Source organism: Dreissena polymorpha, chromosome 3 (assembly GCF_020536995.1).
Source record: "Dreissena polymorpha isolate Duluth1 chromosome 3, UMN_Dpol_1.0, whole genome shotgun sequence".
In the NCBI taxonomy this organism is placed as follows: domain Eukaryota; kingdom Metazoa; phylum Mollusca; class Bivalvia; order Myida; family Dreissenidae; genus Dreissena; species Dreissena polymorpha.
In genome coordinates this window covers 14,232,622-14,257,334 of record NC_068357.1, presented here as the reverse complement: position 1 = coordinate 14,257,334, position 24,713 = coordinate 14,232,622, and the positions used below count along the sequence as shown (strand labels likewise).

At 36.5% G+C, this 24,713-nt stretch overlaps 1 protein-coding gene across 1 annotated transcript in view; it reads left to right on the top strand.

Annotated features, from left to right (window-relative positions):
- Nucleotides 1-4: 4 nt before the first annotated feature.
- LOC127873917 (transmembrane protein 62-like) overlaps nt 5-24,713 on the top strand; it is a 30,069-nt gene continuing 5,360 nt past the window's right edge. The window contains 13 exon segments of the mRNA XM_052418028.1: nt 5-227; nt 3,007-3,118; nt 6,853-6,987; nt 9,506-9,551; nt 10,090-10,237; nt 13,740-13,867; nt 15,190-15,312; nt 16,380-16,535; nt 18,606-18,765; nt 20,549-20,659; nt 22,143-22,236; nt 22,559-22,684; nt 24,252-24,370. Of these exon segments, the coding sequence (XP_052273988.1) occupies nt 60-227; nt 3,007-3,118; nt 6,853-6,987; nt 9,506-9,551; nt 10,090-10,237; nt 13,740-13,867; nt 15,190-15,312; nt 16,380-16,535; nt 18,606-18,765; nt 20,549-20,659; nt 22,143-22,236; nt 22,559-22,684; nt 24,252-24,370 (1,626 nt within the window). The 5' untranslated portion in view covers nt 5-59.

The following is a 24,713-nucleotide window of genomic DNA, read 5'->3' as shown; positions in this document are numbered from 1 at the left end:
TTGATATCTCTCTCTAAAGAAGGGAGTTTCATTTGTAAACAAACAGCAGACGACCAACGATGAGAACAATTACTCATTTTGTTTCATTTATATCGTTGTTTGTTTTAATTTTCATATACATTTCAAAGGCCATTCATAATGACATTTCAGGCCAAAACAGAGTTTACGGATTGGGACCAAAAATAGTGAAGAATGGAAATGCAGACCAAATATTTTGGTTTGTTCAGGTATGACTATGAGGTCATTTATTTGCTGATGACACAGAGAGGTAACATTGCATCAGATTGATAAATGCATAACTAAAAGATTTATGACAACAAAAATAAATAATTCAATTTCATAATGTAAATTTTTATCATTTTTCAAGTCAACTTCGTTTTACCTTATTATTAGCTCGGCTGTTTTCGGAGAAAACCAAAGGTATTGTCATAGCCAGCTCGTCGTCTGCAGTCAGCCTTCTGCTGTCCGCCGTAGGCGTCGTGCTAAAACCTTAAAATTGGCTCTAAAATCAAAGTGCTTCCACCTACAACTTTGAAACTTCATATGTAGATACACCTTGATGAGTTCTACACGCCACACCCAATTTTGGGTCACTAGGTCAAAGGTCAAGGTCACGGTGACCTCTAGACAAACAAAAAATTCTGACAAGCTTTCACAGCCAAGCGTTGGCACCCGTTATGCTGTGCTCTTGTTCTTATTATACTGCAACACGGTTGACTCGTGGTACTTGAGGAATATTCACTTGCGTCTAGAAACGATCTTCATGTATCAGATAAATGATTTTAAGGACAATCATGTTTAACTTAACTTTATTGGACAACTGCCTTTTTATGACGAAAATCCTTCAATATTAACTGCCGTAGAAACTAATTCAACCCCACCGTCCGCCATTGTTGTTTAATTTTTTCTCCTGGTAGATTCGCGGTAAAAAGGTTAAACAGCACCAATTTTAAAATAAACCTGAATAATCAAAGCTCTGACATACCATTCAAAGTAACAATCAATAAGTATATAACAATTTAAATATATAGATTTTGAGACATCAAATAAAATAAATAGCACAGTTATTTTCAAGCAATGTCGTATTTTTTCGTTACGACAATTAGATGAACTATGCAAATTCAAATATTGTTAAATTCTGAGCTTTTCGACATTACCTTATAAAAAATCGATTCCAATCTGTAGCAAGAGATGTTTTCTGTCAGATTTGACCAGTAGGTCACGCAGGTTAAAAATCCAGAGGGCGAGTTAACCGGGTTTAAGTATATTCTTCCCTTGGCATTTAAATGGAGTCGCTTTTGCCTATTTGTCAAGGACCAATAGTCCAAGGAAAATAAAACACATATCATTATGTTAATATGCATTTTTATCAAATGAAACTAAAAGAGGTCCAACATGGAGGCACCATATTGCTACATTGTTCCTAAATGGAGGACCGACCAATTATCAAAGACAAAATATTATAGCGAAAATGCAATGATTATAACGTTTCATTACCGGTGTTTTATTTTTAACAGATGCATAATATCACAGCATACTAAGTATTTTAGTATTTCGTGTATTTAAATAATCTACATGGCGTAAAGACATATAGTCCGTATAGTCTGCAAATCTGGGCAGTATAGTCTGCAAACCTGGGCCGTATGGTCTGCACATCTTGGCTGTATGGTCTGGGCCGTATGGTCCATTTTCGGTATGGTCTTTAAACCTTTCAAGCAAACTTCATTTTTCCTTATTATTCTTCCTTTGGCATTTAAATGGAGTCGCTGTATCCTACTTGTCAAGGACCAATAGCCAAAGGAAAATAGAATGCTTATCATAACGTTAACATGTATTTTTATAAAATGAAACAAAAACTGAAACTTGGTTAGTTTGTTTTTTTCCGATTTCATTAACACCCATTCATGATGTTGTTTTGAAATTTTAATGAGGTCAAACATGGAGGCACCATATTGCGACATTGTTCCTAAATGGAGGACTGACCAATTATCAAAGACAAAATATTATAGCAAAAATGCAATTATAATATATGCATTTATCCCTCCTATGTACTTTATTTCATAATAATCATTATACCCCCACAAACAAAGTTTAGGGGGGTATATAGGAGTGAACTTGTTTGTCGTTCGGTCTGTCGGTCGGTCTGTTGGTCTGTCTGTCGGTCCATATTAAGTGTCCGCTCTCTTATTCAAGTAGTTTTCATCCGATCTTCACCAAACTTGGTCAGAAGTTGTATCTACATGATGTCTAGGACAAGTTCGAACATGGGCTTTGCCGGGTCAAAAACTAGGTCACGGGTTACTTAGTGCGTTTTAAAAATTCAGCTTGTCCGCTCTCTAATTCAAGTAGTTTTCATCCGATCTTCACCAAACTTGGTCAGAAGTTGTATCTAGATGATCTTAAAGCCAAGTTCAAACATGGGCTTTGCGGGGTCAAAAACTAGGTCACGGGGTCACTAAGTGCGTGTTTTAACATTCAGCATGGTGTCCTCTCTCTTATTAAAGTAGTTTTCATCTTATCTTCACCAAACTTGGTCAGAAGTTTTATCTAGATGATCTGAAGGCCAAGTTCGAATATGAGCCATGCCAGATCAAAAACTAGGTCACAAGGTCACTTAGTACATATTTTACACATTGAGCATGGTGTCCGCTCTCTATTTCAAGTAGTTTAAATCCGATCTTCACCACACTTGGTCAGAAGTTGTAACTAGATGATGTGTAGGTCAAGTTTGAACAGGGGCCATGCCGGGTCAAAAACTAGGTCATGGGGTCACTTAGTGCGTTTTTAAACATTGAGCATGGTGTCTGGTGTTTTTTGTGAAGACAACGTGAAAAATATTCTATGTCAATGCGTCATGTGGGGGTATTCGTCACGTCTGTGACAAAGGCTCTAGTTTTTATTTAGTTTTTATTTTGTCTTTCAGTTAAATAAACAAATTATGTTTGTTTAATTAAATGATTATGTGTTACGTATATTTATTAAATGTTATTTATTCTATGTCATTAGGTAACAGACATCCACATAAGCCGTTATTATGGTTTTAAACGTGCACCCGACCTTCAAGACTTTTGTGATACACATCTTACTGTCATCAAGCCGGACTTTGTTTTAGCAACAGGTATAATTGTATCATAGGCCTTTACCAAGGACGTTTAAGCACAGAGTTACTGCTGTGCCTGAAGTTCCAAATCAGGGATTTTCCTTTGACATCTGATTCTGCTCCTTCAGCTCATATAGTAATAACATAAATTAACTTTCGTTTTCGACTGATTGCCAGAAAATAATTTGTAACATACTGCATCAATCTAAATTTAGAGTTAATTGACGATTGGTCGAATAAGAAAAGTGCTCGATGCATTCACATTGCGTCACACGATTTACATATGTTCAAGGGGATATCCCTGTACCGATTGGATGTCAAATCGAGGCATACGGGGAAACACCACAATTCAGTTTATGTGTGTTTACTCCCCTGGAAAATGGAGAACGCTGTGTTCACGAATTACTGAAACACATGTATCGTCAAAATTTGGCAGAAAATGACAGTTTTTGTAAGTAATATGCTGACTAAAGTAAAGGTGGAATGATCGTTTTAGTTGTCCTGCTTTTTGGTCAAATTTCCCGACAATTTTTTATGGAATGTCCCGATTTGGACCTGAAAAATTCTGGCATGCATGGATTTCAGATGTAATTTTTCGAATACTTTTCCCCCATTCAAAATCCAGACCGATTGATGTTGTTGGAAAATATGATCCCTGGTAATAACGTTGTCCGTCTGTCCACTTCTTTTGAGAAGTATAACTCTTGAACTATGAAAGGGATTTAAATAAAACTTCATGTAATGAAAAAGGACTTTAAGGGAAAAAAGCAGTGTACACAAATTGAACATCTCACTTCATGATTTACAGATTTATTGTCCTTTACTATTTGTTCTGCCTCTTTAGTAATTTTTTTGCGTGGATCATAATTTATTTAGTATTTAGGGTATTTAAATGCAACCTTGTATGTTAATGGAGAACATTGAAAGGAGGTGCAGAGTACAAAATTGCAACTCTTGTGTCATAATTTGTGTGAATAATTGCATTTGCTTCATTATTTTGGCTGTTTTCGGAGAAAACCCGATGTATTGTCAATTTGTCATAGCCAGCTCGTCGTCCGCCGTCCGGTGTCTGCCATCCGCCGTGATAAAACCTTAACATTGGCTCTAAAAAAAAAGTGCTTCCACCTACAACATTGAAACTTAGTATGTACATTGATGAGTTCTACACGCCACACCCATTTATGGGTCACTAGGTCAAAGGTCAAGGTCATTGTGACCTCTAAAAAAAATAAAATTCTGACAAGCTTTCATTTATTATCCCCGCCGAGATTTTTTTCGGAGGGGATATAGTAATTGGTCCTGTCCGTCTGTCCGGCCGTCTGTCCGGCAGGCCGAAACTTTGTCCGGAGCATAACTCCAAATCTATTCAATGGATTTATTTTAAACTTGAAATATAAACAGATGGCAAGTAGGAAAAGTGCAGTGACCAAGAACCATAACTATCTACCTTAGTTTTTGAATTTTCTCCCCTTTAATATAACTTTAAAGTAAATTTTTGTCCGGAGAATAACTCTAAATGTACTAAAGGGATTTACTTGAAACTTGAAATAAAAACAGATGGCAACTAGGAGAAGTGCAGTGACCAAGAACCACAACTCTATCTACCTTAGTTTTTTAATTATCTCCCCTTTTATATAATTTTAAAGTAAATTTTTGTCCGGAGCATAACTCTAAATCTACTGAAGGGATTTACTTGAAACTTGAAATATAAACAGATGGCAAGTAGGAGAAGTGCAGTGATTAAGAACCATAACTCTATCTACCTTAGTTTTTGAATTATCTCCCCTTTTATATAACTTTAAAGTAAATTTTTGTCCAGAGCATAACTCTAGATCTACTAAAGGGATTTACTTGAAACTTGAAATATAAACAGATGGCATCTAGGAGAAGTGCAGTGACCAAGAACCATAACTCTATTTACCTTAGTTTATGAATTATCTCCCCTTTTATATAATTTTAAAGTAATTTTTTGTCTGGAGCATTACTCTAAATCTACTGAAGGGATTTACTTGAAACTTGAAATATAAACAGATGGCAAGTAGGAGAAGTGCAGTTTCTAAGAACCATAACTCTATCTACCTTAGTGTTTGAATTATCTCCCTTTATTTAATTTCAAAGTAAACTTTTGTCCGGAGCATAATGAATTATTTGTTTTTACAAATATTATTCTACTCTCTAAAACAAATGTTGACATACAAGCGAACACATTTCGGCAGGGATTTGGCACTACTGTGACAAGCTCTTGTTCAAAACTGCATCCGCAGAGGAGCGTTGGCACCCGTTATGCGGTGCTCTTGTTTTTGTTTAGTCCATTTCCTTGGGTTTGAAGCATAACTGTGGAAGTATGGAAGGGATTCAAATAAAATTTCTAATGGGGCTTAAGGGGGAGCATGGAGTACAAGGACTAGTGCCGTTTAGTAAATTTTCTTGTGCGAAGCATAACTCTCTTAGTATGGAATCTTTTAACATAAAAATTTAACAGAAGACATTGAGAGTACCAGTAAGTGCAAACAACTCTTTTGTCAGAATTTTTGCAGCTAGTGCCTTTTGCTTCATTTTTGGATAGTTTGTTTTGTTGAACATTATTCTCCAGTTATTTAAGGTATTCAATTGAATCTTCATTTTATGATAGATGGCTTTAAAAGGAATGTAAAAATATGAGGACCATAACGCTACGTCTTCAATGTATGCAGGGTTATTGCCCCATGTTTAATTTACATGTGTTTAGCATAAATTCATAAGTTTTGAAGATATTTTTTAATGGAGAATTACTGTTTGAGTATTGAGGGGAATCTAACAAAGGTTCATGTCATTTAAAGGAGCTTTGAGAGGCAGAATAGAGAACATATACAACTATTTCTACAGAATGACAGAGCTATTGTTCTTTATTCATTTTCTGTTTTCTGGTTTGTTTAAATTAAAATTAATAAAACTTGTTTGTTTTTTCAAGATAAACTTATGGGGCAAACAATTATTGGGTGCATTCAGCTCTTACACTGGCAGCACTTGTTTATTTTAATAATCTTCTCATGCTTCATAATATATAAGAAGTAGTGTTGTGGACTTTTCTTAACCCATTTATGCCTAGCATCTAAAAAAAAAGGCATTGGCAAACAGCGTAGACCCAGATGAGACGCCACATGATGCAGCGTCTCATCCAGATCTGCGCTGTTTGCTTAAAGGAGTTTATGTAAAAAATATTCTAAATATAGAAATAAATATACTAGACATCACTAATTTTGGAAATAAATTGATCCAATTTAGAAGGATGGGACAGTTCACTAGGCATAAATGGGTTAAGCAAATTAAATCGGTGGCTGCTGGTAAAAACAGCTTGTCCTGTGAACTACTTCTTTGATTTCTGTTTATTTATTTTTTAATTTCTCACCAATTGTATTGAAAAGGAGACATAATGTGTGACATAGATGGTCCAAAGATTCTATGAAGATGGCCCTTTTTCCAATTTTTTAAATATTTTTTTCATAAAACTGAATGATCACATTGCATAATTTTGTTTGACTTGACCTATAATATGTAACATGATATGTTGCATGCAACTATTACATTTAAACCTTCATGGTCAAGGTCATATATTGACATAACATTTCAAAATATGGGACTTCCAAATTTGGTGTAACCTTGTCAAAGCAGCATCAGTATGTGGCGGTTTGAATGACCTTCGGTGTTAGCTTAATACATTTGTAAAACACTAGTTTGAAATTTTGAAATACATTGTTTGTTGTTGTTCACAGGCGACCTTACAGATGCAAAGTTCAAAGATCTGAGGGGTTCAAAGCAGTTTTTGGACGAATGGAAGACGTATCAAAACATTGTTCAACATTGTCAGAAGACTGTCACCACCTGGCTGGATCTGAGGGGAAACCATGGTTGTTATTTGTTTTAACATTAACCCATTTATGCCTAGAGGACTCTCCCATCCTTCTAAATTGGATCAATTTATTTCCAAAATTAGGGATGTCTAGTATATTTAGTTCTATATTTAGAATATTACTTACTGAAATTCCTTTAGGCAAACAGCGTAGACCCAGATGAGACGCCGCATTATGCGGCGTCTCATCTGGGTCTATGCTGTTTGCAAAGTCCTTTTTTCAGGACGCTAGGCATAAATGGGTTAAATATGGGCCTCGCTCTGGGAAAAAATATTTGTTATTTAAAGGAAGTCTCTTCTTAGCGTAATTCAAGTTTAGGCAGAAAGTGTGGTTCCTGATTAGCCTGTGCAGACTGCAGAGGTTAATCTGATATGACACTTTATGCACATTCATTATGCCCAGTTTTCCGATAACAGGGCTTGTATTATTTTTGGAGATCTTTCTTTATTGTGCCCTATGCAAGTAATAGCGTTGGTTCCAAAATTTATAAAACTAGCACACAGAAAATAAAATTTGTTACTGTAAAGATTTTGCGGAAATTCGTATTTAAAGAAGGAAATATTAGTTTTATTAAGAAATAGAAAGAATGGGCTTTTACTTCAGTTGGGATGGAGATATTGTTCTGAAATTCATTTGCATGTAGGTTACAGGGTTATCTAGGATATGAGTTGCGATCTGGGAAAACTGGGCATAATGCATGTGCGCAAAGTGTCATCCCAGATTAGCCTGTGCAATCTGCACAGGCTAATCAGGGACGACACTTTCCTTCTAATTTGGATTTTTGCTAAGAAAAGAGTTCATTTTAACGAAAATGTCATAAAAGCGGAAAGTGTTGTCCCTGATTAGCCTGTCCCTGATTAGCCTGGGATGACACTTTACGCACATGCATTAAGCCCAATTTTCTCAGAATATGATTCCATTTGGGGCCTAGTGAAGTAAAGACCACTTTTTTAAACACAGAAAAGGATTGTCCATGAAAATACTTAAGTTGGAATGTAGGTATTGTTCTGTAATTGTGTTTCTATGTACCTTACAAGCAGACCAAAAGTTGTATTGCATTTGGAGCCATTTGAGTCATTGTAACTTCAAATAGTAACATTGTTTCTGATTAATAACTGTTTGTGTTGGTAGGTTTTGTGCTTTATTTTGTGTGTGGGTAGCTTATAAGCAAACATTGCTTTCAAAGTTAATTAAATTCAGCTAATTTAATTGGTAACACGATAAAAAACACGTTTCTTGGACTGGTCACATTTCTTGTTTTAATTATACATTTTAAGCTTAAACTAAGCTACAAATCTATGTACTCAACCTCAAGAATTGCGTAAGTGGTCTTTATATCAGTTGACTGACAGAAAATAAAAGCAGAAGAAAAGTCGAGCTATGATACACAGTTACACAATTATAAAACACAAAAATAATTGAAATTACAATAAAGAGGTGAAGATTATTATTTGCATTTTTATGCCCCCCTTCGAAGAAGAGGGGGTATATTGCTTTGCTCATGTCGGTCGGTCGGTCGGTCGGTTGGTAGGTCGGTCGGTCCGTCCACCAGGTGGTTGTCAGACGATAACTCAAGAACGCTTGGGCCTAGGATCATGAAACTTCATAGGTACATTGATCATGACTTGCAGATGACCCCTATTGATTTTGAGGTCACTAGGTCAAAGGTCAAGGTCACGGTGACCCGAAATAGTAAAATGGTTTCTGGATGATAACTCAAGAACGCATACGCCTAGGATCATGAAACTTCATGGGTAGATTGATCATGACTTGCAGATGACCCCTATTGATTTTGAGGTCACTAGGTCAAAGGTCAAGGTCAAGGTGACCCGAAATAGTAAAATGGTTTCCGGATGATAACTCAAGAACGCATACGCCTAGGATCATGAAACTTCATGGGTAGATTGATCATGACTCGCAGATGACCCCTGTTGATTTTGAGGTCACTAGGTCAAAGGTCAAGGTCACAGTGACCCGAAATAGTAAAATGATTTTCGGATGATAATTCAAGAACGCATATGCCTAGGATCATGAAACTTTATGGGTAGATTGATCATGACTCGCAGATGACCCCTAATGATTTTCAGGTCACTAGGTAAAAGGTCAAGGTCACGGTGACCCGAAATAGTAAAATGATTTTCGGATGATAACTCAAGAACGCATATGCCTAGGATCATGAAACTTCATAGGTAGATTGATCATGACTCGCAGATGACCCCTATTGATTTTGAGGTCACAAGGTCAAAGGTCAAGGTCACGGTGACCCGAAATAGTAAAATGATTTTCGGATGATAACTCAAGAACGCTTTTGCCTTGGATCATGACACTTCATAGATACATTGATCGTGACTTGCAGATGACCCCTATTGATTTTCAGGTCACTAGGTCAAAGGTTAAGGTGACAGTGACAAAAGTCGTATTCACACAATGGCTGCCAGTACAACGGACAGCCCATATGGGGGCATGCATGTTTTACAAACAGCCCTTGTTATAACATGTACATATATAATTTCAGATTCATTTGGTACACCCAGCCATGGCCATGAGGATAATTTGTTCAGGTTACTCATCAACACTTCCACTACATTCTATACAGTCTGCAAAACTAACTTATTTTTTTCATAGCCAATAGGGCTATGAAACATTCAACATTTCATTGTCAGAGGCAATTGTTATATAGCCAAAAAGATTTTTTATTATTTGACATTGAAATTATTGTGAAACATATTTACATATTGTATAATGATGTATAGCAATAAGTGGGTTAAGTTTACTTTCATTATTGATATTCTCACTGTCAGCCATTAAGAGTAATTCACTCTTAAAGTGCTGCACTGTATTTTTGAATCTTTATTTAATTATTTTTCAAATCTGGTTCTTACCCTTGAACAAAAACTGCATTAATAAAACTAGGACAAACTCACACATTTCAAATATCAGTTTCCTAATTATACTTGTTCAATGAAGGCAATATTCAAAAATCAATTTTGACATTTTTGCATTTTCAAAGTTAATTAATAACGTTTCAGTATCTCAAACTGTTTTTGTATGAAAGTACATGCCAAAAAAGGCGAGAAAACAAGAGAATTTAAATTGCAGGTTATTCTCAGCTCAGGGTGGAGAACACCCAAGTTCCTACGTGTACCACCACAAGAAGCCATACGGGACATACTCGTTTGTGGCAGTGGATGCCACCCCCAATCCTGGACCCAAACGACCCTTCAACTTCTTTGGCTACATACAGCAGGTATTGCAAATCTCTTTAAAATCACATCCTTACACATACCGGTACATGTAGCTGCTTAGGGTACCACTGTTTGTACAAAGGATATGCGCAGCGGTCTGGGAAACCAGGGCTTAATGCATGTGCGAAATGTATTTTCCCAGATTAGCCTTACCACACAGGCTAATCAGCCTTACCACACAGGCTAATCAGCCTTACCACACAGGCTAATCAGCCTTACCACACAGGCTAATCAGGAACAACACTTTCAGCTTTTAATGAATTTTCGGTTTTAACCCTTTGCATGCTGGGAAATTTGTCTTCTGCTAAAATGTCGACTGCTGAATTTCTGAAATAAGCATTTTCTTCGATTTTTTTCAAAGAATACTATCAGAATAGCAAGCAGTTTGGATCCAGAACGTCGCTATCTGGATCCAAACTGTTTGCAAAGACCTTTAAAATTCGGTGCCCGCACTCAAAGGGTTAAGGGGTTCTCTTCTAAATAATCATCCAGTCTAGGCAGAAAGTGTTGTCCCGGTGGAGCATGTGCAGACAGCACATTCTAATCAGTGAGAACACTTTGCCCTGCATATTAACCACTGTACAAATGTCTGGAAGCCTGTGTTTTCAACTCCTTAAGGGCAGAGAAGATCTTGCTAAAACTGTCACAGCTTAAGGACTTTAGTGTGTAGATGATATTAAAGGAAGAAATTTTGACTGTGACCAGTTTTGACAGATTTATGGTCATTTCTCTGTTTCCCCAATATAAATCTTGTGTTTTCATTTCCTTTTTAATTGCTGGAAGTCTGCCAAGGACGTTCCAAAGCCCTCGCTGAAAAAGGAGGAGGGTTGGGTGAAGGGCTTGCTTCCCTTCCCTGTTGAAACCTTATTGCTACAGAAACGCCAAACAGAAAGTTTTTCCACTTAAGTATATAGTCACCAAAAATTTGTGTATTCCACTCTTTTATTATTTGGCTGATTCTGCCCATCCTTTCACAGACACAAATTAAGTCAGAAACCAAAACGACAGAATAATCACCCTTTGTTGAACTTTCACAGCTGTATAACTTTTATTTGTAGGGAAAGAATGATAGCTGCATTTTTTTTTTAATTGTTTGGAGTTAACACTCTTGTATTCTATATATCAATGATTCTTTGTGAGGAAGCAACTAACTGGCAGATTTGACTGTGTGGAAACATGTGATATGCCTGTATCAGTGTCTGTGACACGTCTAGTTTTATAATTTTTCAATTTATTCAGTTACTTCTTTCCTTCCTTCCTTAGTTTCCGGAATGCCACTATCAGACATTACCAACAATATCCTTATTGTCTTCTTTGAACATAAGAAAACCATGCATAACGCAATTGATGGTTTAAGAAATTAAAAGAAATTAATTATGAAAAAACAAAAATAGTTTTTAAGAACAAGTATAAAGTGATGAGCGTGAAGCTCATGATCTTGTACTCATTTACCGTACATTCGCGGCCGTAAGTCTACCTCGGCCATAAGTCGAGGGGTATAATGTGGCTAGAAAAACTTGGTTTTTTGCCTTGACCCTGCCATAAGTCGGGGGGTAAATTTCCTCAATATCTCAGACATGTTTAAGTGACGTTTCAGTCATGGTTCTGAGGGCTTTTGCACTGGCAGTTGACATTTTTTTGGATATTAATAATAAGAATATATTTAATACGAAACATTCAACGTTTCAATTATTTATTATCACGAAAAATCTATTTTATTTTTCAAAATCATAATAACATTTCATTGATTATTTCGAACTTAATATATATTTCACAAATCAAAATTAGTTTCCCATTTAACGTAATAACTTTCAGCGTTAATATTATGAGCAGATATTTTTGTATTCAAATGTATAATGAATTTCTGCGTTCAAGATTTTAACGAATTTTCACATCAATAGCACTAACATTGTAAGTGCTATTGATGTGAAAATTCGTTAAAATCTTGAACGCAGAAATTCATTATATGGTTATAATAATTGTAACTTGCTCTCAAATAATCAAAAAGGCTTTCGCCATTATGCATGAAACATGTGAATTTACCAACACTCGCATCGCTCGCTTAGTCGCTATTCGACTGTTACATATTCGTAAATCACGAGATAGCCGAGGAATATTTTCTGCATTCTGGAAAAACGTCTTATCTAATAATACTAAGCAGCTAATCGAAAGTAATTGTGTATTTAATATGTCCAATTACACTTTTTAATAATCCAGGGTGAGTGCGTAGTATTATTATAATCAAACAATGAATGAAATCTTCACTCAGATAAGATCTATTTATTTACGAAACGATTATGCATTAATTGTGGGACAGTTGTGAATAAATCAACGAAACCACACCTTCATCCAATCAAAAAAATACCATGTGAAATTGAACAATATCGATTGGTTAAAGGCGTATCCAACGATAGAGTAATTATTTTTGATTGGTCAGAAGTAGTTTGTAGCAGAACCGTTGTGCATATCATTAACGGATAACTGTTTTAGGCGTGACGCAATAAAGACAAATGATCAAAAGGAACACTACACTTTACACTTTGATCTTAGTCAAAAGGCCGAGAAGCGATAATTGGTGGCATAAAGACACCTGCACCTGTTGACAGTTTGTATTTACGCGGATTAACTTTAAATGGGTACAAGTGTCAGCAATCGATTTTCTATTGTTCTTAGCAGACAACGGACGATGTATCAATAGACAAATTGCTGTGTATAAATTTCGCCACATTACCGTACGTCACAAATGTTTGATATTTTCGAAGTTATTGTTACATGTTTTTTTTTGGACTTATTACTAAGATTAATGAATTAAAAACCAATGTAAACATGAAGTATTTTGTTATCGGCGGACATTTAAGTAATAGACGAGTCGGCCTTACCGTAAACAGTCATCATTCCTCCGCTTCGGAGATTTATTATTTAAAAAAAAAAGGCACAGAAATATTTTTTTTTTTATTTTTATTTAGTACCTCATCCATAAGTCGAGTTGACTTTTAAAGTCAATTTTGGGAGCGTTTTTAGGTCGACTTAGGCCGCAAATTTACGGTATGTATAATTATATGAGTCTTGTTCTAGGAAAACAGGGTTTAATGCAGGTGTTTAAAGTGTCGTCCCAGATTAGCCTGTGCAGTTTACAAAAAGTTAATCAGGGATGCCACTTTGGTTCCCCCTTAACTGGACTAAAGTTAAGAAAATAATTCTTTTAAATACACATTTTGTAAAAAAAAAATGCATAAAAGCGAAAAAGTGTCACCCCTGATAAGCCTGTGCAGACTGCGAGGGCAAATCTGTGACGACACTTTGCATACGTGCATTTAGCCCATATTTATAAGAACTAGGCTTGATTATAGAAATGTCAAGTATTTCCATTTGTTTTATGCTCAACTCTCAACATTTAAGTATTAACTCATCTTGAAGCTGTGCTATAATTCCCTTCATTGGTTTTCATATTGGCAAATTGCCATATTGTGGTTTTATCCTAAAAGATATACTTATTTGTTGCAGTCTGGAGAGGCAACACTCAACCAAATTTTGAATGGCAGCAGAACAAGCAATTTGACAATCGCTTTTGGGCATTATCCAACGTCTCTTATTACTATGGAGTCCGGCATGGATATCAGATACTTACTTAGGTAGGTAGCAATTATGACAAATGTGTTAAAGCAATTATTTTTTGTAACGCCTTCAAACTTCAAGCAAGGCTATTTAATTGAATTTTTATTTTTTTGGCTGTAAATTATTCTTCATGATAGATGCTCTGAATTCAATATCAATCTTTCAATTAAAATACTGTAAAACCGTTTTTTTGTTGGCGTATGATTTTGTGGTTAAAAAGAAAGACTATTTCAGGGACATGCAAGTTCTAGGATCTCTGATTTTGGCAAAAAGAATAAAGAATTTAGGCCGGTCATTTTCTTTATTTGTAATTCTTGTCTGCGATAAAGGTTGTGGGGAGATGGTCACTTACAGGTGGTGGGCCCTTTATTTCATATGCCAGTAAACTATTCCATTGTTATGAGGTAATTGGCCCTTTTTTATTACATGTCAAAAGCAACAAGGCCAATTTCCAATTACAATGTATTCTTATTAATTATTAATCATGACCATAATAAATACCGGTATTTATTTAAAAAAATCTGTAATAATATGGCAGAACCAATTTCAATCATGTGACACTTTGTCATTTTTTTTCATTTATTGTCATTGATCAAGGGATCTTTGGCTGTTTTAAATACATCCACACTATACACACAATGGGCATCAAAGTTGTTAATAATTAGCGCTTTCTTATATATTTTTCCTAAATCAAGTTAACGGTATTGATATAGCCTAACTGCAGAAGTGTTTTACAGGAAAAACTGCTTCTTTACTGATACTTATTAGTGATACCCACTATTTCAGGAATTTGGGTTTGCTTTGCCTTATGACATATTTTAATAACTGCTCCTTTAACGCTTTCTGGCTCAGAAGCAACACTAAAATGGCTTTATGCTGCCAGCATCAAACAACATCAGTCTGCAAGTAACTGGCAGTCTGTTCAGGTTTAATGCTGTCTGCTGTTCATCAGTATCTTAAGGTTGGAAATAAAGGCTCTAAAACTTATATCTAGCAGGGGAGACTTTTCATTTTATTAGATTTTCAAAGGAACTAAAAACTGGTCAAAATACGTATCTTTGTGGTAAAGGGTTAACCCATTTATGCCTAGTGTCTAGAAAAAAGGTCTTGGCAAACAGCGTTGTCCCAGATGAGACGCCGCATGATGCGGCGTCTCATCAGGGTCTGCGCTGTTTGCTTAAAAGAATTTCTGTAAGAAATATTCTAAATATAGAAATAGATATACTAGACATCCCTAATTTTGGAAATAAATTGATCCAATTTAGAAGGATGGGAGAGTCCACTAGGCATAAATGGTTTAATGATACTGCTATCTGATAGGTGATGGCCACTATTTCAGGAACGTGACAGGCTACCTGTGTGGACATCTTCACACACTGGGAGGCCTGGTACGGCGCATGTTTGCCAGGCACAAGACCGGCATGCTGGAATTGGAGTTGGGCGACTGGAAGGATGAACGCATGTGAGGCAAATAGGGAGTTTATATGAGCCTTGTTCTGGAAAACGGGGCTTAATGCACATGCGTTAAGAATCGTCCCAGATTAGCCTGTTCAGTCATCACAGGCTAATCAGGTACAACACGTTTGCTTTTATTGAATTTTCTGTTAAAGGGAAGTCTTGCCTAATTGAAAATCTAGTTTAGGCGGAAAGTGTCATCCATGCACACAGGCTAATCTGGGACAACCCTTTACACACCTGCATTATCCCCAGATTTCCTGGAAAGAGGCTGAACTTACTTTAATTTATTTCATTTTAATTAGGAAAAAATTACAATATTGCCTTCAGTGTAAGATTCAAGTGTTGGTCTAACTATATGATGTAACAACTGTGTGTTCAGACAGTGCGTCCCTCATTCACATTTAAGTCTTGCTCTGAGAAAACTGGGCTTAATGCATGTGGGTAAAGTGTCATCCCAGATAAGCCTGTGCAGTCTGCACAGGCTAATCAATCAGGGACGACACTTTCCGCCTTAACTTGATTTTTGGTTAGGAGGGACTTCCTTGAAACTAAAAATACCATACAAGTGGAAAGTGTCGTCCCTGATTAGCCTATGCCGACTGCACAGGCTAAACTGGGATGACACTTTATGCACATGCATTAAGTCCAGTTTTCTCAGAACGCGGCTCATTTATATTCTATATTTGTAACAGCTCATTGTGATGTGAATTGAACTGCAAGATATATATGATGACAAAGAAATTCTAAAGATAAATATTATGACAAAGAAATTCTGATACAGTGTTGGTCTGAACAGGTTAGCCCTTTCCTGCTTGGAACCAAAGTGATAATGGCTATATGCAAAGAGCATAAAACCAAAACAGCCTTAGAGTTACTCGCACTCTGTAAAGATTGTATGCTGTTTGCTTCTCAATAGTTTCTTAGGGTCGGGATGAAGCCTTTAAAACAAGTAAGAAAGGTCTTAAATTTAATTTGATTTTCTAAGGGACTACAAATGTGTCAAAACGTGTATCTGAGCAGGAAAGGATTAAGAGAGTAAGCCTGGATAAATGTTCGTTGTGTTTGTTTTAGATACAGAGTCCTGGCTGTAGATAATGACATGCTGTCCATACAAGACTCTGTGATGAATCAGTGGCCTGTTGTACTGGTGACAAACCCCAAGGAAGCTTCGATGCAGACCCCTTTACATGAACCATACTATGCTGTGAACAAGTCTTCGCACATAAGGTAGGCAGGAGGATACACCTTCTCACCATAGCAACAACAGCTTAATTGCCACTTGCAGAGCATACTAGAAAATGGTTTGGGTTGGTTGAAAAACATGGCCATCAGGAGGGTGGGGGATATTTTTCCTTATATGGCTAAAGGAAAAACTTGTTTACATTTTAAAAGTCACATTTATTGTCAAATCTTCATGAAACTTCATCAGAATATTTGTTTTATTGATCTCTTGGATGAGTTTGAAAATTGTACAGGTCTGATGAAAATCATGACCGCTAGGGGGCGGGGAATTTATCCTTACATGGCCATAGTAAAACCTTGTTAGCACTCTAAAAATTACATGTACAGTTTACTCTCATTATCTCGACATTGTATATCTCAATGTTCTCGATGTTTCGAAGTAAGCTCAATGTTCCAACTTTTTTCCCTCTTTATCTATATTAATAAACATCACATATCTCGATTTTGGTTATGTCTATTAATTCGATATAATGATATAAAAATCTCAATTTTACATGTATTTACTGTGGTTTATCTCGAAATGCTAATAACAGTCCCAGTGTTGGCAAAGGTGAGAAATGTTTTCTTTGATACTTCACCGTCCCGCTTTGCCCAGCTGCTCCCAATATTGTGCGGTAGATAATTGATCCGTTAATTACATCAATGACAACACGTGTGTAATGTGGTTAGCCATTTACACTTGAGTAAGGCCTGTCACTTTAACTGTCACTTTAACTGCAATTAATACACAGCCTGCCGAAAGGCCGCAAGACTAATTGTTTTTACAAACAACATTCCAAAATGAATTGAGTTATATTTTTGCATAAATAAACCTTCGCAAATTTTGATTTAAATGATCGCCCATGTCGATGTCTATGTGCTGCTAATAATCAATCGAACTTAGCATTTCAAACTACAAAATGTACATGTACAGCTCAGTATTCCGGAATGTGATTTACGCATGTTCAGATGGAAAACCCTCGTCTTGATTGGACGTCAATTACATCATAACTTTAAATAGCAACGTTACCGGATGTTTGCTCGACAGTTTAGAAAAATGATAACCGCATGTGTTCATGCAATTGTTACACTTAAAACGTCATTTTAAGCATTTAAATAGCAAATACTGTAGGGTAGTAGAGACTATTATGCCACACGGTGACGGCTTTAGTAAGACCACTTAACAGGTATTTAGATGTTAAAAACAAGATAAATTTTCGTTTCATTTTTTCTTTGAAACACCTAATCGGATATCTCGAACTCTCGTTGTCTCGATATTTTTTCTTGTTCCCGCCGACTTCGAGATTAAGAGAGTAGACTGTATTTCACTCTTGATGAAACTTAGTCAGAACATTGTTCTTATGATATCTTGGGTTGCACAGTACAGGTCAGTTTCTTTGTATCTCAGGTAAGCGACTTTGGGACATTTTGAGACCTTCTTGTTTTCTGTATTGTTATGTTACTATTTTTAGCTCACTTGAGCACAATGTGCTCATGGTGAGCATTTGTGATAACCTTTTATCCGTCTTCTGTCGTAAGGAGTCAACATTTGCCTTGTTAACAGTCTAGAGGCCAAATTTATTGTCCGATCTTCATGAAACTTGGTCAGAAGATATGGTTGTGGTCTTTTGAAAAACTTATCCTTATTTGGCTATATAGATAGTAAAACCTTGTTAGCACTCTACAAGTTAATTCACTTTTCATTAAACTTGGCCAGAACATTTGTTCTAATGATATTTGGGCTGCACAGAACAGGTCAGTTCCCTTGTATCTCAGGTGAGAGACTTTTGGCCTTTAGGCCTTCTTGTTTATGAATGAGCTAAGCAGTGGAAAACGGGGTTTAATGCATGTGCGTAAAGTGTCCCCTCAGATAAATCAGGTACGACACTTTCCGCCTACATTGGATTAATTTGGATTATAGTTAAGAAGGAACTTCCTTTAAATGAAAAACACCATAAAAGAGGAATTTGTTTTCCCTGATTAGCCTGTGCAGAGGCTAATCTGGGCGTACACTTTAGGCACATAAATTTATCTTGTATTCAGAGAGCGAGGCCTAATTTTCTTGTCACGTTGCAGAATGCTGGTGTTTACAACAGGAACCATAACCTCTATAGATGTATTCATTGATGGGGTATACCTAGGACAGGCAACTAGCATTACAGGGCCTGTATATGTGCTACCTTGGACACCTAGTGATTACAAGTGGGGACTTCATACTTTACGCATTGAAGTCAAGGTTAATACAATCATAATTTTATAAAAAAAATAAATTTGAACCTGATAACATTTTTTTTAGATATATACTAGCTAATTCATTTTTTATATTTGAATATATTATAAGAAGAAATACAAGTACTTTACTCACCACATTAAATATTATATATATAATCACATCTCTTTAATATTATGTACATTTCTCAAGTGCATATAATAATATCAAGGGGAAATATTATTTAACAATATGAAGTATTACTATTTACAACAATGCTATAAGTTCTTTAAGCAAATGAGCTGCATTCTGAGAAAATGGACAACAGTCCACACAGGCTTATCAGGGACAACAGTCCACACAGACTAATCAAGGACAACAGTCCACACAGACTTATCAGGGACAACAGTCCACACAGACTTATCAGGGACAACAGTCCACACAGACTAATCAGGGACAACAGTCCACACAGGCTTATCAGGGACAACAGTCCACACAGACTTATCAGGGACAACAGTCCACACAGACTAATCAGGGACAACAGTCCACACAGACTAATCAGGGACAACAGTCCACACAGGCTTATCAAGGACAACAGTCCACATAGGCTAATTTAGGACAACAGTCCACACAGGCTTATCAAGGACAACAGTCCACACAGGCTAATCAAGGACAACAGTCCACACAGGCTAATCAAGGACAACAGTCCACACAGGTTAATCAAGGACAACAGTCCACACAGGCTAATCAAGGACAACAGTCCACACAGGCTAATCAAGGACAACAGTCCACACAGGCTAATCAAGGACAACAGTCCACACAGGTTAATCGAGGACAACAGTCCACACAGGCTAATCAAGGACAACAGTCCACACAAGCTTATCAAGGACAACAGTCCACACAGGCTAATCAAGGACAACAGTCCACACAGGCTAATCAGGGACAACAGTCCACACAGGCTAATCAAGGACAACAGTCCACACAGGCTAATCAAGGACAACAGTCCACACAGGCTAATCAGGGACAACAGTCCACACAGGCTAATCAAGGACAACAGTCCACACAGGCTAATCAAGGACAACAGTCCACACAGGCTAATCAAGGACAACAGTCCACACAGGCTAATCAAGGACAACAGTCCACACAGGCTAATCAAGGACAACAGTCCACACAGGCTTATCAAGGACAACAGTCCACACAGGCTAATCAAGGACAACAGTCCACACAGGCTAATCAAGGACAACAGTCCACACAGGCTAATCAAGGACAACAGTCCACACAGGCTAATCAAGGACAACAGTCAACACAGGCTGATCAAGGACAACAGTCCACACAGGCTAATCAGGGACAACAGTCCACACAGGCTAATCAAGGACAACAGTCCACACAGGCTAATCAAGGACAACAGTCAACACAGGCTGATCAAGGACAACAGTCCACACAGGCTAATCAGGGACAACAGTCCACACAGGCTAATCAAGGACAACAGTCCACACAGGCTAATCAAGGACAACAGTCAACACAGGCTAATCAAGGACAACAGTCCACACAGGCTAATCAAGGACAACAGTCCACACAGGCTTATCAAGAACAACAGTCCACACAGGCTAATCAGGGACAACACCCTCTTCCTGGACTTCATTTTCTTTCATTAAATGTTTCCTTTGAAGAAAATTTCCATGAAAGCTAAAAATGTTGTTTTTGATAAGCCTATGCAGAGTGCAAGGCTTATCTGCAACAACACTACATAAATGCATTATTTCATTTTACCAGTTGGTGGCTCAATAATATGAATTTTACATGCTTTCAGGATGATGTATATGGACTGCACATAAAAGAGCATGTGTTTTCATTGGACGGAACCAGTCCGCTGTTTCAGTTTAGGGCACGACTTATTCTGATGATGGATCTTGGTTCTTTGGTAAGACTTTGTTCACAAGCTGGACTAGTCGTCAACCCATTCATAGACATACAGCAGTAATGAGAGCTTGCATTAATCATTTGGAATTTCTTACCGCAATCATGTTGCTTTATTTTCAAAAAAATCAAAATTATAGTCATGGAAAAATCAAATCTTCAAAAAGGTGCTAAAGACTTCCATAATCTTACACATTGAAATGGTGACATTTTCTATTTTCACACTGGTGCAAGCAATCATTATTATAATACATTAAACAAATTTAGTATGACCTATGCTTATTAGCGTAACTGAGCACTAAGTTCTCATATTGAGCTATTGTGGATGGATGTCTGTCATTATTTGAAGTATGATTTCTGTTGTGCGTTGTGCAAAGGTCATTTTTTATCTTTTCCACTTTAAAGACGGCGCATTATTTATCTAAGCTAGACTTAACTTCTTAGAAGGTTTATCTTGACAATATCTAGGCTGAGTTTTACTCTGAATTCAAAAACTAGGTCACCAGTTCAAATGTAAGAAGAAGCTGGTTATCACACTAGAGGCCACATTTATGATTCAATCTTGATGAAACTTGGACAGAATGTTTTTCTGGACATTATCTAAGCTGAGCTATATGAACAATATCTAGACCGAGTTCAAATATTGGTAATGTTCTTCAAAAACCTTGTTCACCGGGTTTAATCTAAGAAAAATCTTGTTACAACTCTAGAATCCTTATTAAAAATTTTATGGTACTTAAACTTTGTCAGAATGTTTATGTTGACAAGAGCAAGGCCGAGTTCAATTTATGGGTCACATGCGTCCAAAAACTAGGTCGTCCCGTTAATTCTTGCAAACACCTTGTTACTAACCTAGCGGCCACATTTATACCACAATTTTGATGAAACTTGGTCAGAGAGTTTATCTTGTCAATATCTTGGTTAAGTTTGAATCTGTGTCATACCTGTTGGTAAACTTGATAATCATGTCAAATCTTAGAAACACCCTTCTAACAGTTTTGAGGCCACATTTATGGTCAGCATGTTTATCTGGACAATATCTAAGGCCATTTTTATCTGGGTCTAGAGTGTTTAAAAACTATAGCCATCATGGCCCTCATGTTTTATCATTCTTTTTGTACCATTTTTTATTGACATATTTTTTGGTACCTGGCATATTAGTCATCAAGTGTTCTATCCTGAGTCGTCTTGCTTCAAGTATTTTATTTTACACTTACATGAATTGAGAATATTTATTTTATGCTTTTTGGTGGTTTATAGAGCAATATCAGTGAAATAAAACTGATATTTCACTGTTTTAAACAGTGAAAAATAATAGTGAAAAATATTTTTCATTGTTTTACTGTGAAATGACGTCATTTTATCGACGAAATGACGTCATAAATCCAGGGAAATTATCCAGTTAAACTCTTTTACAATGTAAATAAACGATGCAAAAAAACATAAAACAAGGCCTATATCTGTCATCCAAGTTTGTTATTTTTCAGTTGCAAGCTGTGTTCTACCTGTTGATTGCTCTTTATGTTGGCTTACTTGTGAGTCTTCATAGATGCTCCAATATCAAGCCTTACATGATGTCAGGTGGGATTTCTTTTTTTTATAGGATTCACTAATTTCAACCCATAGACCCTGAAATGATCTCAACTCATAAATAACTCCTGAACTGAGTTCAACCAATAAGAAACCCTGAAATTAGTTTGGCACATAACCCCTGAACAAAATTCACCCCATAAATAACCCCTAAAATGTGTTCAACATATAATCCCTGATATTATATCACCCGATACCGCCTGAAATAAGCTCACTGCATAAATCTGAGTTGTTTTATCCCCCAAACACTATTGAATTAAATTCATTATTATAAACAGTTTTAAATCTCCATGTAAACTTGCAATCATTTCAGGCCAAACTGGTGTCACAGGTTGTGTGGCCAGAGTCCTCAATAGTTGGCTGTACAGGGCGTGGCTTCTGGCCCATGTTGGAAGACTTTTCTACCCTTTAGTAGGCTTCACATTGTATGTGGCCTTTGGTAAGTTGCAAGATCTGTTTAACTTAATCTATTATCGTTTAGTCTAAACCTATTTATTTTAGCTCAATATCATTTAAAGTTCTTACTACTAATTTCAAACGCTGACATCCATATCCTGGGCCTAGAACCAGTACTTTATGTCTTTATGGATATCTAAAGAACGCTCCCACAGTGGGGATCGAACCCATGACCGCCTGGTAGCTGTGTGGATACCATATCCATTACACCACAACGACCAATAATATTATTTATGATGGTAGTGTAATTTGCAAATTTAATAATCAGATTTAAAATGATCAATTGATTTGGGGCCCACAGTTTTGTTTACAGGGGCTCTAAAGTAATTAGCATTTCTAAGAAGTTTAGTGAATAACAACTGTTTCTCTGCACTTCATAAGTCATAAATATGGTTTCATTGCCCTGTGTTTATTGAGCCCTGTTCTGAGAAAACTGGCCTTAACACATGTGCGTAGACTGTTGTCCCAGATTAGAAGGTGCAGTCCACAGAGGCTGATAAGCGATGACACTTTCTGCTGTTATGGTATTTTTTGTTTATAAGAAATCTCTCAGTAGCAAAAATGCAGAAAGTTTTGTCCCTAAGTAGACTGTGTGGACTGCACAGGCTTATCTGGGACTACTTTTTATGCATGTGTTTTAAACCCAGTTGTCTAGAAAGATGCTCAGTTGTGTACGCTTTGTTTTTACCTGAAGAATAAGACACATTAACTTAAGTTCATAGCTTTACTTCTGTTCAGAGGTGTCAGTATTTGTTTTCCACTCTCTTACTGTGGAACAAATTATAGTATTTTGAGGAATTTTCATACATAGATACCTTATATATAGACCTGGCTAAGGATATCATTGATTGGATGGAGTTATCATTATAAAGAATAACAAAAAATGTTTCTGCCCAATAAACTTAAAATAAAGTTAGAATGGAGGGAGTTATTGCAATGAAATTTGTATAACTTATATTAAGACGTCATTTGTGTAGGTTATGGTTGTTGGTTGGGATCAAGGTCACCGTTAATAACTGTGGAAAAAAGTTTTTGCTCAATAAATAAAAATTGAGGTTTTGTATTGAAAATTAAATGTACATACCTTATGTGGAGACCTCTTTGAAATTGCATTATATTTGAGTATACCAAATTGTTCATCATGTGCTAACATTACATTTTAGAAATGAACTGAAGAGTAATGGTTTATGCATTAAGTAACTCTGACATGTTTCTGCAAATTCATGATTTACTTAACAAACAACATAGGAGAACATAATCTTAAATTTAGCCGCATTCTAGGAAAACTGGTCTTAATGCATGTATGTAAAGTGTCGTCCCAGATTTGCCTATACAGTCCACAAAGGCTGATCAGTGATGACACATTCTGCTTTTATGGAATGTTTATTGTTGATAGAAAGTCTTCGCTATATGAAAATCCAGTCTAGGCATAAAGTGTTGTCTCCGATTAACCTGTGCAGATGGCATAGGCATATATCTGGGCCGACAATTTACACACATGCATTAAGTTGTCTCAGGATGAGTCTCAATTGTATATTCCCTGGCACTAGGTCCCTGGTTTGCTGGTGAGATTCTTGACGGCCACACGGGGGTAGTGTTTGTGTGGGGGATGTACGTATGCGGCACTTACCTTCCTGCCTGCCTTTTGTATCTCTATGGAATCTTTCAGGTATGTCTAGGTGCAGACTGTCCCCGTTTTTAATGTAGATCAATGTTTTCATTATTTGACACTTATTTAATTAAATGCTCTGACATTGTACTTTTATATTTTAACCATTTTTGTTTTTTGATACAAATATACATTTTTTCAACATTCAACATTAATTCGTCACAGTTATTTTTTCAAGCCTGCTTACTGAAAGCTTTATATAGAAGTCACAATCATTGTTAATAATTGTTGTAGACTTAACTAAGTAAATTTGTCATGCAACTCATACAAATGACCACCGTGTGAAGGCAGAATGTTGCGTGTAACAACAGGTTAAATTTGGCTGTAGACTGTAGATAATATA